The sequence below is a fragment of the Hippopotamus amphibius genome, chromosome 2 (assembly GCF_030028045.1).
Source record: "Hippopotamus amphibius kiboko isolate mHipAmp2 chromosome 2, mHipAmp2.hap2, whole genome shotgun sequence".
Lineage (NCBI taxonomy): Eukaryota > Metazoa > Chordata > Mammalia > Artiodactyla > Hippopotamidae > Hippopotamus > Hippopotamus amphibius.
Window position 1 is genome coordinate 227,974,247 of NC_080187.1, and position 18,697 is coordinate 227,992,943.

General features: G+C 34.5%; 1 protein-coding gene across 2 annotated transcripts in view; it reads right to left on the reverse strand.

Annotated features, from left to right (window-relative positions):
• Nucleotides 1–18,697, reverse strand: part of SOS2 (SOS Ras/Rho guanine nucleotide exchange factor 2) — a 97,773-nt gene that overhangs the window by 5,291 nt on the left and 73,785 nt on the right. For both annotated transcript variants that reach the window (XM_057723783.1, XM_057723784.1), the window contains 7 exons: nucleotides 16,585–16,704; nucleotides 16,237–16,399; nucleotides 12,200–12,317; nucleotides 11,082–11,254; nucleotides 7,764–7,880; nucleotides 6,299–6,560; nucleotides 5,727–5,768 (listed from right to left, as the gene is read on the reverse strand). In XM_057723783.1, the coding sequence (XP_057579766.1) occupies nucleotides 5,727–5,768; nucleotides 6,299–6,560; nucleotides 7,764–7,880; nucleotides 11,082–11,254; nucleotides 12,200–12,317; nucleotides 16,237–16,399; nucleotides 16,585–16,704 (995 nt within the window). The remainder of the gene's footprint in view (nucleotides 1–5,726; nucleotides 5,769–6,298; nucleotides 6,561–7,763; nucleotides 7,881–11,081; nucleotides 11,255–12,199; nucleotides 12,318–16,236; nucleotides 16,400–16,584; nucleotides 16,705–18,697) is intronic.

Sequence of the window (18,697 nt, forward strand, 5' to 3'; positions counted from 1 at the left end):
TTAGACCAGGGTGGCAGCAATAAAGATAGCAAGAAATGGTTAGATCCTGGATACATTTTGGAAGTAAATAAGGCTTGTTGATGGATCACATTTGGGGTATGAGAAAAAGAAAGAAGTAAATGATAACTAATATTTTCAGCCTCAGCAGTTAGACAAGTGTGGTTATAACCGAGAAGAGGCGGCAATGGGAAGAACAACTTTAGAGGAGATGATATCCAAATACAGGCATTGAACAGGTCAGTGAGCCTAAAGGTCAAGAGAGAGGTTCTAGGCAGAGGAAAAAAACTGGGGAATTATCATCATACAGATGAAAAAACAATGAATGAGACACCAAGTGAATGAGAAGAAAAGAAATCCAGAGACGCAGGGCCTTTCAATGTTAACAGGTTGGGAAAATGATCAGAAACCAGTAAGAGAGACTAAGGAGTTAAAAGTAAAGTAGAAAAACCAAGGGATTGGGATGAACAATGTGATCTTCATGTATGTGGCTTCTTCACAAAAATTTTTGGTATTCCACATTCATGAAGGCAGAGACTTTGTCTTTCTAGTTTGCTACTGAATCCTTAGTACTTGGCAGAGTAGCTGGTACAAAGTACTCAATTTTCCACTGAATGAATAAGACCAAAGGGTGTGAACATTTTTTTGGTTTGATATGTTGTTTTCAGATTTCCTTCCAAAAGGATCATACTAATATATCAATTTACAAGGGATAAGTAATATATGAGTACCTTTTAACATAGGCTGGCTCATACTTTGATATAAACTGTCTATTCATGTCCATTGTTAATGGAGTCTTGCTGTTTTTCTTGTATGTGAGTACTTTTCATACTTACATTTTATTTCACGATTTTACAACATTAAGAATTTTATGCAGTTATTCTCCATATTTCCTATTAAAATTCAGAACATGATTTTCTTTATCATACAGGAAATGTATTTTACTACTACTCAGAATAATGTCTAGAACGCCTGGTTCTAAAATGGCATAGTGTTATGGGTTGAACTGTGTCCCCCCATAAAAGTTATGCTGAAGTCCTAACCCCAGTACCTATAAGTGTGACTGTATTTGACAATACAGTCTTTACAGATATGTAATCAAGTTAGGATGAAAGTGACCCCTAATTCTGTATGACTTGTGTCTTTATAAAAATAGGAGAAGAGAAAATGAGATACAAGGAGAAGATGGCCATGTGACAAAAGCTGCAGAGATTAAAGTGATGTATCTACAAACCAAAGGATGCCAAGGATTGCCAGCAAATGCCAGAAGCCAGAAGAGGCAAGGAAAGATTCTCCCTTAAGGGTTTCAGAGGGAGTATAGTCCTGCCACCTTGATTTTCAGACTTCTAGCTTCCAGAACTGGACTTTAAGCCACTCAGTTTGTGGTACTTTGTTACAGAAGCACTAGAAACTAATATACGTAGTAAAAACATTTCCACTGGACCTCCTAGGTGGCGCAGTGGTTAAGAATCCACCTGTCAATGCAGGGGACACAGGTTCGATCCCTGCTCCAGGAAGATCCCACATGCCATGGAACAACTAAGCCCATGAGCCACAACTATTGAGCCCGTTGCACCTACTGAAGCCTGCACGCCTGGCGCCTGTGCTCCGCAACAAGAGAAGCCAGCACAATGCTGAGCCCACGCACCACAATGAGGAGTAGCCCCCACTCACCGAAACTACAGAAAGCCTATGCGCAGCAACAAAGACCCAATGCAGCCAATAAATAAATACATACATACATAAATAATAAATTAAAAAAAAATTTCCACTGCTGAACAAGGAAAGTAAGAAACATACACAAACTTCCATGAAGCCAGGAAACATCTGAATCCTGAAGCTTCAGTGCATGAAGGTGGACTACAATGTGTATGAAGGGGACAAGTGGAGGAAGATGAAACGTAAATGTCTATAGTTAGTGGGACTGATAAACAGCAACAAATTTGCCCCCACAGAACCTAAGGAGGGATCAGGAATGAAAGGCACTTGGTATAATGGAAGGCATGGGCATGAAAACAGAAGACTTGATTAAGTCTATGCAAGGGACAATGAGAACCCCAAAATCCTATTCTTCACTTAAGTGAGGCCAGACAATTACCACATTCCCACCACTGCAGGAGACCGAAGGTTTTATTCTCTGGAGAATCTATACTTCAGACTTGGGGACACTAGTCTGTGCTGAAAACACAGATTTGCATATTAAATGCATAGATCCCCCAGGCAGAAGATTCAAAGATCTTTCTTTGGAGAAACTAAACACTCTTGCAGAAAAGGCCTCGTAGATTCTGAAATTTGGGGATTTAAACATTCTCATCACTCTATCACTATATGGTGAAACCCACAAGTCAACAAGCTTTTGCCCACAGATATAGCATTTCCCATCAGTTTATACTGCCTCACTCTAAAATATAAACAGAAAGCTAAGGATACCAGACAAAATAGAAAAGCCTCCAATAAGAAAGACCACAACTAAGAGAAGAAACTCAGAAGAGAAACCAGACCAGAAACAAAATTTTTTCAAAAATTGAAAAATGAAACTAGGATGATATAAAAATGGCATGATCAGAGGGAATTTTGAAAGAGTTCTTAGAAATTCAAAATCATGATAGATGGGAAAAAAAAGAAAAGCTAGGCGATAAAGGAAATCTCCCAGAAAACAAAGCACGAAAACAAAGAGACAGACAAGAAAACATTAAAGAAAATCAGAGGATGAACCTAGGATGTACAATATGGAAAAGACACTCCAAAAAAAGAGTCAGAGAACATGGCAGGGAAGAAATCATTAACAAAATGATACAAGGAACATTTTCTAGAAATCAAAGACATGAATCTCTAAATTTAAAGGGCTCATTAAATACACAGCAAAATGAAAGAAAAAAAAAAAAAAGACCCACATCAAAGCAGATCATTGTGAATATACAGATCATTAGGAATAAACAGAAGATCCTAAAAGTTTCTTGAATTTAATGTGGCAGAGACTGCTAACTGTTCCCCAGTGCACCTTCCCTTCTTCCTTTTAGTAACAGAAGCCCATGAATTTTAGCAAGACAAAAGGCTGCCTAGTTAGAGACAACATTTCTTAGCCTCTCTTGCAGCTGTGTCCAGGTGACTAAGTTTTTTGGCCAATGGGATGAGAGCCAGAGTGATGTCTGCAACTCCCAGATCATGTTTTTATAACAAAGCTCTTTGCCCTCCATGTTCCTGCTGGCAGGAAAATGGTAACAACTCAAATCAGTTGCTCAAGACTCAGAGATGGAAGCCACATTCTGAAAATCCTAGCTTGCCCTGCTGGCTTGAAAACCTTATAGAGCAGAGTTGTTTACTTGCTCTGGCTATTTTGAGAAATAAACTTCTATTTCATTTAAGGCACTGTATTTTTGGGTCTCTCTGCTACAGCAAAGAGAAAGATTGAAAACTCCAGTTTTCAAAAAAAGGATTAAGAATGTAGGATCACTGACAGAAGGATTTTTGTCTATTTTGTTCAATGCCACTTTTCTCACACAATAGTGCCTGCATATAATGGGCATTTAAAAATTCTGCATGGGGGCTTCCTACGTGGTGCAGTGGTTAAGAATCCACCTGCCAATGCAGGGGACACGGGTTTGATCCCTGCTCCAGGAAGATCCCACATGCCGCGGAGCAACTAAGCCCGTGCGCCACAACTACTGAGCCTGCGCTTTAGAGCCCATGAGCCACAACTATTGAGCCCATGTGCTGCAAATACTGAAGCCCACGCACCTAGAGCCCGTGCTCCGCAACAAGAGAAGCCATGGCAATAAAATAAATAAATAAACTTAAAAAAAATTAAAAAAAAATTTCTGCATGAATAATTTATGAGTGAATGATATTAGACTCCTAAACAGCAAGTATGAAAGCTAGAAGACAGTGGGAAACTGTCTTCCAGATTCTGACTAAAAATGATTTAAAATTCTATACCCAGCCAAACTTTTTTTTTTTTTTTTGGCAGTGCCACGCAGCTTGCAGGATCTTAGTTCCCCAATGAGGGACTGAACCCAGGCCCTTGGCAGTGAAAGCTCGGAGTGCTAACCACTGGACTGCCAGGGAATTTCCCCATCCAAACTATTAACAATTAAATGTATAAATACATTTTCAGAAATGCAAGAACTTAAAAATTTATACCCTATGTATCCTTTCTCAGGTAGCTACTACAGGATGTACCCCTACCAAAATACAGGAGCATATCAAGAAAGAAGACAAGGAATCCAAAAAGATTCTAACACAAGACAGATGAAGGGAATTTCTAGTATAATAAAAAAGAAAGTTCTAGGATTTCAGCTGGGTCAGAGGTCGAGACAATAACCAGTCTCAACTGGAGCAGGAGGACAAAAGAGCATCAGGAAGGAAAGTTTCCAAGTTAAAAAGCACACACAAACCCCCAAAACAAAAAAAAAACCTTGATAACTTCCCTAAATGGTTTGACTTTAAGGAAAACTGTACTGTAAAAGGGTGTGGGAAGACATAACAACAGGTGTTTAAAAAACTAATGAATAAAAATCCTAAACATTAATGCAGCTATTATTAACCAGGAAACAGAGCTGTACAAGAAAGGAAGCATTATCACAGTATATACTCCTTGACTTAGCAGTGAATAATATTTTCCCCAAATGCGATAAGTATATTAGGTAAAAGATAAAATCCTCAACTACTGTAATAGGAAAACAGTAAACACTGTCTAAAATTAATGTTTTGAGAGAGAAAAAAATATAAAAACATCATTTAAAAATGTGGAAGAATCACTGGAAAACAAGGGGTGGGGAGTCATGGAGTAGGAAATTTGTTAATTTCATCTTAAGTGTTTTAAGTACTATTTGACTTTCAAAAGTCTATGCATAAAGGGGAAAGGAGGTGGGGGAGGGATAAATCAGGTGTTTGGGATTAGCAGACATAAACTACTATGTGTAAAACAGATAAACAACAAGGTCCTACTGTATAGCACAGGAAACTATATTCAATATCCTTTAATAAACCTTAATGGAAAAGAATATGAAAAAAAAAGTCTATGCATATATCACCTAGATAAAAATTAAAATAATACAGAATTAAACATTTAAAGAACAAACTTACTTTTCTTACAAGACAGAGACTTTCTTGCTACTATCTAAATGATCTACACTTTACTATGATAGAAGCGGAAGTCCTGTAGATTGGGAGAATATTCCTGAAGCTGCTGTGTCCCTTAGGGTTATGTTGTTTTAAACAAATGACCATAGAAAGAAAGGTGACAGTATTTTACTTAAAACGCTGCTTTAACTAAAAGAAGCTCATAAGAAGAAATAAGTGATCAAGGCTAGCCTGGGAACCTGATAAACATTTAGTATTATTACTATAGGAAAATGAATTGGATGGAGTGCAGAAGAGGAGAGGCAACCGATAGGAAATCACTGCTCATTCTGTGCCAAGTAATGTGTGAGGTGCTTCTAGCACATTATCTCATTTGACCCTTAACAAATTGGAGATGCTAAGTAATTTGTTCAATGTCATACAGCCCCTAGAACATAGATAGGCTGTAAAATGATGAAAATAAACTATAGTAAAGTCTAAATAGTATCCAGTTGGAAGAAGAAAATTCAATTTATTTATAAGCATTTCATTCATTTCTTAAAATTTTAAAATGTTGCTAAAACCCAAAATATTCATATATAAATTTCATCAATTCAATTAATATCTTTACAGTCATCTCATTAAAGTCAACTAAAATTCTTACTTACTTGAATGAGGCAAGAGGACTGGAGCAAAGATGCTATTGCTTCCTGTTGGATTAAGAAAAACCAATTTGAAAAGGAAGGTAGTATGTACGGTTTTATTTTAAAAATATGTTTGCATAAAGTAACATATGTAATAACAGACAGAATTCAGAATTGTATCATCTTTTGCCATGTTAGTTTTTAAAGAATGAACCTGGTATTCTTTGTACCTGGAATGTTTTTCTTTTCTTAGCATAAGTAGTTCCCTCTCTATCAGTCTCTTTTTAAATTTCCTCCATAGAACTCATCTGCTTTTTCTTTTTCTTCGTCTACTGCTCCCTTTAGAGTAATATTGGGGCTCAAAAGGTTCTAAATAAATCTTTGTTGAATGAATAAATTAGAAAATAATATGCATAAACAATGCACAAATAATGCTTTACTCCCATGTTAATCACTATTTTCACATACAGATGTCACTTTTCACACTAATATAGTTTGCAAAGGATTCTAGTCTCCTAATTAAAATGATGAAAAAAATTAACTGAAACACAAGATTTTTTTTTTTTTTTGCCAAATAGTTTACATCAAATACATACCATAGGAACTGTTGAGATCCACATCTGAAAACACACTAAGGTCTGAAGAAGCAGACACTGGTGGAGTAGACGGTGTATTTGGAGAGGCTGGTGCTGACACTGTCGATTCGAGCTCTGTTTCAGCAATCCGGCTAAAGCTTATTTTACATGGTTCTCTTTCTAATGGTGTTGGATGACCTCGTAAAGTACCTGAGGTAGAGCCATGTCGGCCTGTATTAGGCCTTATTCCAGGAGATTTTAAAGAGAAAGTTGATTTCCTAGGCTAGGACAAGCAAACATAATTACCATTACTAACTTGCATGTACTTTATTATGACTCAGCACCACCTTATTAATTCTCAGCACACAGTTAAGAGAGTACAGTAAATCCCAATCTGCAAGGACAGTCTGGAACATTCCAATAGACCATTTTGGGATTTGATTGGCTTAATTTTAAGATGGACTCGAATATTGTATCAGTAAACCTCTTTTCAAACTACAGAAATAATATACTGCAAATCTATGTGAAAACAACTGTTTACTTCCCAAACACTTGAACCTACACTCCTTCAAATTATTGATATCAATTTTACAAATACTCGCTGTAGACATAATATATGCAACATATCATGCTTGGTGCTTTAGAAAAAAAGACACCCCCCCGCCCCAATAGTAAATGACCAACCTCTACAATGATATTTTATAGTCTTTGGAAAAAATTGCTATCATTGTCTACCACCTTCAACCTCCACTCCCTTTTAAAATTCTCACAGTGGTAACCTAATGAAGAAACACAAACTCAGATTCAGATAACTTGAGTTAAAACCACACGTGTGCCGCTGTGCAGCCTTGAAAAAGTTATTCATCTCCTTCGAGCCTCAGTTTCTATGTCTGTAAAATGACAGGAAGGTTAGTATCATACACCTGTTGTGGCGATGAGGTAACACGAAACTACCTGGCCCGAAGCTGGTATATTACAAATGTTTTCACTTCCTTGCACACCTTGCTTCCCTTTCAGCTACTCAGAATTGGTTTTCCATTACTTCTGTTTTCACTGCAAACCCCAGGAATAAAAGGAACTACTGTATAGCAGCAAATTTCAGCTCTTATGGCAGGAGTCATGGTCAAGTCAGAAAAACCACAACATTTCTCCTTACTCCTTCCCAGGTCTTTTCATTTCCTGTTCCATTAGCTACCTGTCATTTAGGTTCTCACTTTCTCACAGCTTCTCCCCTTATACTCGAAAGGATCAAAAATGGACAGATAAATAAGTGGTACTAAGATAAAGGATAAACCAGACTTTTATCAAAATGCTAACTTTGCCCCCACAGTATATATAATTTTAGAAACAGTATAATACTGCAAAACAAAACACTTAAAAACAGCTATTCGAACAAAGTGCAATTTTAATAGAAACAGTCTGTTGAACATTAAAGACAACACTGTTTTAAAAAACAGATTTTTTTCCAAAATCATAATGGACTTACAAATCTAGGTGGCTGTTTGCAGTTTCGGGGTTCAATTTCTAGTGACTTGTTGAACAAATAATCTGTAAACTCTTTTTCAGAAGTACTTCCCATGGGGTTAAGGTTTTCAAAGAACCTCTGGAATTAAACAAATATCCATTAAGTACATATTTTAGATTTTATTAAAACATTTACTTCATCAGTTTAATACAAAAATATTATCAACAAATTAACAGTTCCTAATGTCTGAAAAGTCCTCAAGGATTGCTGATTCCAATCTCTCTATTTTCTGATAAAATTATAAAGTTTTTATGGATGTTGTATATTCTGGTCTTAAAGTTCTATTAAGATGAACAGACTTTCACTTATTACCATCTTAACGGCTCAGTATCCCTCAGGTAACATTCCTACGCATTATAACAACATAAAGATCATCAATAATAAGTTGTCAAAAGTGTTTAAAAACAGAATCATCATAATCCACAATGAAACTTCAATGATCAGAAAAAAATAGAGGTAAATTGGATTAAAGTTTATTCAAAAGTAATTTTAAGAACAATTATATATCTAAACATATCTGTGCTAGCCTCTAGCAAAACAACTTTTTAGTCTTTACTAAAAAAATTTTTCTAAGCTTAAATATAAGCTTTTAAGTAGAAATTTTAGATGATTCAACAAAGTGCAAAAAGAAAAATAAACAGTAATCTCAGCAACCAGAGATCTCACTGTTAACATTTTACTCTTGGAATATCCTTCCAGTGTTTTAACTGTGTGTGAATATATACACATATATATATTACAATTCTTTTTCCCCACAAAATTGGGGTCACAATATAGCTATTTTTAGCCTTCTGAAAACATTCAATTAATTTTTTTCTGTATGGTTTATTTACTTTAAATAATACAGATTTTAACCACATAGTACTTCATCAGATGGATGTTCCAGAATTTATTTCACCAACTTCCATACAGGTAGTAACCCACATAGGTGCTTTCTAATGCTTTGCTATTATAATAATAATTACTGTTATTATCAACTCCTTGTGCACATATTTTCCTGTGCATTTCTGATGACTTCATCAGAAAAATTCCTTAGAAGCAAATTATTAGATTTAGCTTTATTTAATTTTGAAGTGGCTTAGAAGCATATATAAAAATAAGTTCTGGGTTTTAGCTTTAGTAGTGGGCAAAGCGAGCTTTAGAATTTCTAGTATAGAATTCTTCCATTTTTCAGGCTTTCTGTTAATTTCAAGAAAATTATATTACTCCTTTAACAATACTGAAACAATATATTCTTATATTCAGGATAACTAAATTAAGTCATATTGACCAACAATAATTTAAAGACTTTTATAAAGTTATAATCATATTTTCTCAACCTTTGCCCTATTTTTAAATACTGTTTAGTTTGGTTAACTATGGTATGAAAGTGAACAGCTACTTTATCTACATTTTAAACTTACTTTGAGTCAATCATAAAGCATTCTCTACCCCTCATCCCTAAGAGGATGCTTTAAATGACTGGATGCTAGATCAAATCACAAAAACCTATTAGGAATTACTAAGCTATGAATGCTAAAGGTACTATTTTAATTACACCCAACTACAATACAGTGGCAAGAAATACAGTGTGAACTCTAATCTGGGCTTCGAGAACATTCCTTTCTTTTCTTTTCTTTTCTTTTGCCACACCCTGCAGCTTGTGGGATCTTAGTTCCTCAACCAGGGATTGAACCCAGGCCCTCATCAGTGAGAGCACAGAGTCTTAACCACTGGACTGCCAGGGAATTCCCTCAAGAACATTTTTTTAGCCCTACAAAGCACCATATCACGGAGAGCTGGCTAAATGGTGAGAGAAAGGAATGAAATAGGTGACCATTTTCTTTACAGCAAGTATCTGTCTATAATTTAATAACTGTATACTTCAGGTCATTTTTTTCTTAGGACTTTGGGGTTCTTTGTTTTGAATTTGGAACAAAGAATAGTTACCATCTTATAATTTAGGAGGACGGGAATGATGGTGACCATTTTCAGTCAATATGCCCAACCTGCAGACTACATCTCAAAGTGTAGCACAATTTTTAATGTGAAAGGTGAATTTATTCTGATAGTTATCATGTTCCGAATTTCAAATAAGCACAAGAGTGAGTGAAAAATTATCCACACTCCGATTATATTAAAACTTCTGTTGGCTGCACTGTCTTATCAGCGGTTTCTATTCAAGGCTACTGTCTCCCCAGTCACTGCAGTGCAGGTGTGAATGTGTTACATCAGTTCATTTGCAACTGTGGTGGGAGCAAAAATGGATGCCCCACTTGTGATTTACATGAAAGAAGAGCAGCGTGCAGTGATTCATTTTTTGTGGTCTGACGGTGTGCACGTCTGCACACTTCTGCCCACACTGTCGACCCTCTACAAAAACTTCGTTTTGAGGTGTTAAAGCATCCTCCCTACAGTCCTGATCTTACTCCACTGGACTTTCACCTGTTTGGTCCCCTGAAAGCAGCCCTACAAGGACAAAGATTCACTTCTGATGAAGAACTGAAGACAGCGGTGCATTCGTGGCTCACAGCTCAGCCTAAAACATTTTTTTAATGAGGGGATACGAAAGCTTGCTGACAGATGGACAAGGTGTATTGAGAAGCAAGGAGATTATGTCGAAAAATGATGTATTTGTCTTTTCTAAAAGTTAATTAAAATAAATTCTACAGCCAGAGTGCGGATAATTTTTGGCTCACCCTCAAATAACACAATAAAATTCACTTACTATAAACACGATACTTTAATTTACTCTAATTTAGAAGATATTTCACATCTTATAGTATCACAGAATCAATATGAACCACTGCTCAAGACAGAGAGTATCAAGTGAGAAAATGTTAAAAAAAGTCATTTTTTACTATGCATATATACATACCACTCTCCCCACCCCTTCCCCTATTTAAACAGTGTTCTTATAAAGGGATTAATGACAATGTTATACTGGCACATGTAAAATCTCTAAAATGTCTATCAATCAATGATAGTACTGGTAAGTGGATTTTCTTTTTACTGTGTAAACACCAGAAAGCTTCTTTCATTCCATTTTGTCACTCATTTTTTGAAAGTGTTACTTAAACCAGCTGCACAAAGAAGCAACGTCAAGACAAAGTGCCTAATAATATTAACAACTGCCGACTGTCTTAGTACAGAGTATCTAATAATCAACACTTCTATCGATTAATTATTAACTCATTTTCATAGCAAAATAAAGATCACAATGTATGGTTATGGCATATCTTAGAGAGGGCAGAGGATTTAACATGTTCTCTTTTAAAGAAAAGCAAAGAAAATATTTACCCTCATTTCTGGTTCTATCCGTAAACAGTAAGGTTGATTCTGATACTGCTGAATTTCTCCAGTAATTTCCGCTACTTTCCTCCTCTTACTGAAATTGATTAAATCTTTCCCTTTCTTTCTTAAAAAATCATTATTCCCTTCTTCAGTCTTCAGAATATTTGTTAAATATATTCCTTGTAAAAAAAAGTATATGAAGAAAAGTTTTAAAATTGGTTACTTAACCATTTGGGAAAACAACTGATCTAGTAAAGTTGAAAGACATTCTATAATACAGCAGTTCTTACTATTAAAATCTCTGATATAGTTAATAATCAATTCTACATTAAGAAGTTTTTTACCTGGATGGAAACGATTTTAAATTGAAAGAAAATTAGGGTTTGTAAAGAGCTTAATTTGCCATTTCTTAGTCTAATAGCCTAAAATAAAAGGGAGGATTCATTCACAAAGTCTAAATTATAAGTGTTAAATCTGTTCTATTTTAATATTTACTTATAAATATTTAATGCCAATGATCTTAAATGATTACTGATCAATAAATTAATTTAAAGCCAATTCTGGTTAATAAGGCCACAGATTTATAAACTAATTCTGCCTTCCTAAAGCCCGTAATTTAGACAGAAAAGAATTATTCTTCAGTTCTGGACAGAAAGAAAGTTTTCAGTTTCTGTTGCATGCATAATTACTGATTCATTTAAATCAGTGGCTCTCAACTGGGGGCAATTTTGCCCCCAGGGGACAGATATCTGGGAATATTTGCAGACATTTTTGGTGCATGCTATGGTTTGAAAGTTTGAATGTTCAAAATTCATATGCTGAGATCCTACTGCCCAATGTGACAGAATGTGGAGGTGAGGCCTTTGAGAGGTGCTCTCATGAATGAGACTACTGCAGGCGAGATCCCACAGAGCTCCTTACAAGTGCATGAGGTAATTACCAGAATCTTCATTTTACAGAAAGGGTTTACATATAGAGTTCAGGTTTTATTTATCAATACAGACAGCTAATAAAAGCAGATGTGCTCAGATATAAAATCAGGACAATCTGCTTCTAAAGGCTGGTCTTTTTTTGTTATATAATAAACTCTCTCTCAAAATATAAATCCATATTTAATAACTTACCAAAAAAAGGCACACAAGGTGGATTGATTGACTTAAGTTTCACTAAATACTTTTTAAAATGATCTTGACTTAATTCCACAGCTTCATCCAAAATTTTCCTTTTTCTTTCCTGCAATGCCTTTAAAATATATAAAATCAGCATAATTCGTTTTTTACAATTCATATTTTATAGATGTAGAGCTTTCAATTCTAAAATTTTGCAAATATTTGAAAAACAATTTTTAAAATTAAGAGATGAGTAGTATTCCTATCTGCACTTGCTGAAAAGGATTTCTTATCTATAAAATAAAACTTTAACACTTAGTTTTTTCTAATATAAATAAGAGGATTAAATAACAAAAAAATCTTCCTCAGGGCATTATTAGTTATAATCCTGATTAGCCAGAGTTCCAAGTTATAGCTATAGGAGAAAAATATAATTCCACAGCATTCAAATATTTTTCCACTGAAAGTTCTTCTGGGGCTAATAAGGGTAATAAGGTTTTGATAAAAAGAAGGTTGTGGGAGAGAGCCTTCCCACCTGAAGAACTGAACAAGAACTGAACAAATATTTAGTAAACCAAGTAAGCACACATTTATTTTACATTTCATTATTAATTTTTTAATTAAAAATGAATTATTTTATTTTTAACCTGATACACACACACACACACACACAAAGTGACAGTGAACATTATACTTGATGGAAAACTATTCAACTCATTTCCTTTAACTTAAGGAAAAAGCAAAGGTGACTGCATTGTAACTTTTAGTCAGTACTATAAAGAAGTCCTACCTAGAATGGACAAAAAAATAAAAGACTAGGGACTGAAAAGAAAAACTGTCAGTATTCACAGAGGAAATGACTGTGAAGAAATGTAATAAATCTACATATAGAATATTAATGAGAGAATTTAGCAATATTGCTGGATATAAAACAAATGGGCAAAAAATCAACTGCATTTCTAGATATCATCTATAAAGAAAAGATTTTTTAAATATCCTAATATAGATCTAACAAAACAGATGTGAGATCTTCATCAAGAAAACTATAAAACTTTATTAAATACATAAATAAATGGAGAGATACACCATGTTCATAGTTGGGAAGACTCATTGTAAAAGTGTCGGTTCTTCATAACTGTTTTATAGAACCAGTAAAATTCTTATCAAAATCCCAACCTTTAAAATAATTAAACTTAAAATGATTCTAAAATGTATATAATGGCAAGGTGTCAAGAGTAAGTCACTCTTGGGAGTTCCCTGGCAGTCCAGTGGTTAGGACTTGGTGCTTCTACTGCTGGGGTCCAGGTTCAATCTCTGGTCAGGGAACTAAAAAAAAAAAACAGAAGTCACTCTTGAAAAAGAATGATTGGTGGGGCCTTCCCTACTACACTGTATCAAGAACTAGTATAATGGGACTTCCTTGGTGGTCCAGTGGTTCAGACTTCGCCTTCCAACGCAGGGGGTGTGAGTTAGATTCCTGGTCAGGGGGTGTGAGTTAGATTCCTGGTCGGGGAGCTAAGATCCCACATGCCTCATGGCCAAAAAAACCCAAAACATAAAGAAAAACAGAAGCAATACTGTAACAAATGCAATAAAGACTTTAAAAATGGTCCACATGAAAAATATCTTAGAAAAAAAACTAGCATAAAATTATGGTTAATTTAAACACATGGCACTAGCACAGTAATAATCGAATACATCAAAGGAACAGCACAGAGGGACCAGAAACACACCCACACATTTACAGATACTCAGTTTATGACACAGCTGGCACTACAGATCAACGAGGAAAGAATGCAATTTCAATAAATGTGTGGGATCAACTGGCTAGCCAAATGGAACACAAAACAAAAAATTAGCCTCCATACTCAAAACTTCTTTCCAGCTAGATTAAGGACTTAATGAGAAAGACAAAACATTAAGATAACAGAGGACACGAGACACCAAAAGCACAAATTACAGAGGAAAAAATAAGTAAATGTGACATTAAGAATTAAAAATGGTGAAAACAGAAGCTTCAATCTGGAAAAAGATATTTACAACACACATAACTGACAAAGGATTAAAATCCAGCATATGAGAGATCTCATACAGATTCATGAGGAAAAACTCAACCAAAAAAAGTCAAAAAATTTCAGCAATACAAAGAGCCAATAAACATCTTAAAAGAGGTTCAAACTCATTAGAAATTAGGGAATTATAAATCCACACCACCACACTAGAAAAAGGAAGAGAAATGACAATATCAAGTGTTTGTGAGAATGTGGAACGACCAGAACTCATATATTTCCGGTGGAAGTATAAACTGGTGTAATTAATACTTGAGAAAACAATTGGGCATTATCTATTCTATCATCCAATAATTCTACTTCTAGATATATAACTTAAGAGAAATTTATGCATGTATGCACCAGGATATATGCAGAAAATGTTTATGGCAATATTACTGATAACAGTGCCACACTAGAAACAATCCAAATGACCATTAACTAATAAATAAATAAGCAAATAAAGAAATACATTTTGCTAAAGTTATTTCTATAATATGATACAGCTATAAAAAAGAATGAACGATTGTTACAAGAAACAACATGGATGAATTTTAGGAATGTAACACTGAGTGAAAAAAGTCTTGAAGGAATTATATTCACAGACAATTAAGAAACATGCAAAATGAAACAACACTGTTTAGAGATACAAACAGTAAAACTATAGAAAAAAGCAAGAGAACGATAAGCACAAGACTCAGCACAGCAGTTGGCTCTGAAGGGACAAGGAAGCAGATGGAATCGGAAGGGGTTCTTAGACTGGATGCCAGGTAAACAGGTGTTCTTTGTATTTTTATTCTTTATACCATATACCTATTTTTATAAATACTGTTGAGTATAAATATTCAACATTTTAAGAAACTAAAGCTTACCCTCTCAAAATGAATATACTTCAGAGTTTTCAAAATGAGAACTGAAATTATTAGTCTATTAGATTAATATTTGGCAATATTTGACTATTAATATCTTTAATATATAAGTCCATACAAATCAATACCATGCAAACACCCAAGTAGAAAAATACATACATGAAAGCAAATTAATCCTCCATTCCCCTCTAATCACAACCAACTGTAAGAAACAATGTTAAGAGTATGTATCCTTCTACACTCTTCTCAATGCTTATGCAACTCCACTTACATGTTTAAAGTTTGTTCTGTTTTGTTACATCAAAATGAAAGCATATTAGTTTTTCGAAAGATTTTTTAAACAGCTTTTCCCCTAAATGTCACAGCTATTCTTCCAAGACAATACACATAGATTCTATTCACTTTTTTTCTGTAGCTAACCAATATTCTACACCATAGGTACAGGATAACATAATCATTCTCCTTTTGATGGACATACAGGTTGTTTCTAGTTTTCTGCTACTACAGTTAATGCTGCAGAAACTAGATCTTTGTAACTTAACTTTTATAGTCCAGTGCTTTTATTTCTGGGTCCAAAACTATGTGTATTTAAACATATATTGCCAGGTTACTTTCCACTAACACTGTAAAAGTTCACATTCTCAAAGGCAAATATATTTTGCATGGCTGAGTCTCTCACTTTTCTACACTTTCGGTATCTTCTGAATTTTCAATGATGAACACTAAACATACACTATTTCATAATTTAAAAAAAAAATTTAAGTTTTAGAAAGCATTCTCTCCATGTTAGTCTTTCTTTGACTTTATACTACAGGTGATTAAAGTAATTTATATATTTATATTTAAAATTCTTTGTCATTTACTTGAAACAATCAATGTACCACTGAAAAAATCCATTTGGAACTTCATTATATTTAGGTAAGCATATTAAACAGTCACAAAGTCCATATTCTTTGGTGAGTTCTAGGCTTACTAGCATATACTGATGTATTTTTTAATACCTTGATATCACTGTGTTTAAGGAGTAAGATGGATTTATAAAGGATTTACTCAAAAAGATCGGTGGTAGAAGGAATCTTTTCACATTAATTTTATCTCCCCCCAAAAGGATAAACTACTTAAGCCTAAAACTTACCTCAAAAGTATGATCTAGTCTATAGACTGACACTGAATTTACTGCACTGACGATCTCTAGTACACCATTGAAATTATTCAAATCTTGAAAAACTTGAAGAATTTCTATAATTCTACTTAGTACTGCTACCCGTTCCTCAAAATTTTCTGCTTCCACAATGCACCTAATCAAAAAAAAAAAAAAAAAAAAAAAAAAAAAAAAAAAAATCATGGCTTAGAAAGCAAGTTCCTTGTTTCACATAGAAAAGAAGAAATATATTTTTAGCCAGAATTTTAGCTTATATATGACTTAATGTTATAGAAGTATAATATAATAATAAGTAATAAGACAAAGTAAGTAAAAACTTACTTTTCAAACCAGAGGGTGAGATTTGTGGTGTGGCGAATCATTTTTAATAAATTTGGAGAATTTATTTCTTTATCTTCTTTGGTCCATACACTCCCTACAAGTTCAGAAGGCTGAACCTTCCTGTGGAACCAAAAATCAATGCACTTAATATACAAAGGATTAGTATCAAAATTTTAAAGGTCTCCTAAAACTTAATAAGAAAAAGACACCTGGCCTAAAAGATCAATGAACAAACATACAAGCAGGTAATTCACAGAGAAACAGAACTGTATAGCCATGAACATGAAAAAATACTTTTACTCAGGGAAAAGAACATGAAACCACACTGAAATCCCATTTCATTCCTATCACACTAACAGAGGTATAAAACCAAATGGATAAAAATGTGGTAAAAGGGGGAACACTCCATCACTGATGTGCAAGTAAAAGTTGATACAACCACTTTGTGAAATAATGTGGCAATATCTCATAATATTGATGATATACATACTAGATCACCCAGCAATTTTACACCTAGGTATATATTCTAGATACACCAGTTTATAAGAAAACACTTATAAGAATATTCAGTTAAGCACTGTTTGCAACAGTGAAAAATCCCAAACAACCTAAAGGCTCTTCATCAAGAGACTGGATAAACTGTGGAGTATTCACACAATGGAATATAATACAGCAATTAAAATGAGCAAACGAGCTATACTCAGCAACCTGAACAAAATGCCAGAAACAATTTAGGTAAAAAACAAGTTGCAGAATGATACATCAGTATAAACAGCCTTAAAATGTGCAAAAGAACGCTACAAATTGTTTATGAATGTGTGTATGTGTATAAATTATAAAGACATACACAGGAACAGTAAATACCAGATACAAGATAGTGGTTATCCTTTGGGAGGAAGAAGAGGAACAGAATTAGAGAGAATTACACAAAGGGTTTCAATTTTATTTGTAATGCTTTTGTTATTGATGAGCCCTCATTGTATTATCTTCTACATTTTTTTAAATACCTGAAATAGTTAATAAAAAAATCAGATGGAGGAGCAGATTAAATCACTGGATATAGTGATTCAGGATTACATAATTTTAAAAAAAAACTGACCAGCGGAACTGCCATCACTGTCCTATAGACTTGGCTATTATAATAATAAAAAAGTTTAGTAGATTTGGGTACAAATGGGTACTTTGAGCAGTTTTGGAAATGTTTTCTTAAGTGGTTCTATTATTTCACCAGGAATTTAGTTTATAAAGAGTGTCAATGTTTTACATATGGTATCCTTCCTTCCATAATACACATATCACTTGACAAAGGTATTTCTATGTTTTGAAAGTAGGTCCACATAGAGCTAAGTCCTTTTTTATTACTGATATCCATTCATGTAACACTATAAGGAAAAAGCTGATTTCATACTATTTACTTTATTTAATTAGTAAGTCCCTTCATTCCTACCTATCACAAATCCCACACTAAAGAAGCAACTTAAGTGTCCATCAACAGATGAATGGATAAAGAATTTGTGAGAGGGCTTCTTAGGTGGCTCAGTGGTTGAGAATCCGCCTGCCAACGCAGGGGACACGGGTTCAATCCCTGCTCCAGGAAGATCCCACATGCCACGGAGCAACTAGGCCCGTGTGCTACAACTACTGAGCCTGTGCTTTGGAGCCTGTGAGCCACAACTATTGAGCCCATGTGCTGCAGCTACTGAAGCCCATGTGCCTAGAGCCTGTGCTCCGCAACAAGAGAAGCCACGGCAATGAGGAGCACACACACCACAATGAAGAGTAGCCCCCACTCACTGCAACTAAAAAGAAAGCCCGCACACGGCAAAAAAGACCCAACACAGCCAATAAAATAAATAAATAAATAAATTAATTAATTTAAAAAAAAAGAATTTGTGAGATACACATACACACACACACACACACACACAGAGGAATATTACTCAACCATAATAAAAGAATGGAGTTCTGCCATTTATAACAACATGGATAAGCCTAGACGGTATTATGCTAAGTGAAATAAGTCAGACAAAGAAAGACAAACACTGTATGTTAAAACATACACAGAATCTAAAAAATATAACATACAAATAAATATAACAAAACAAACAGACTC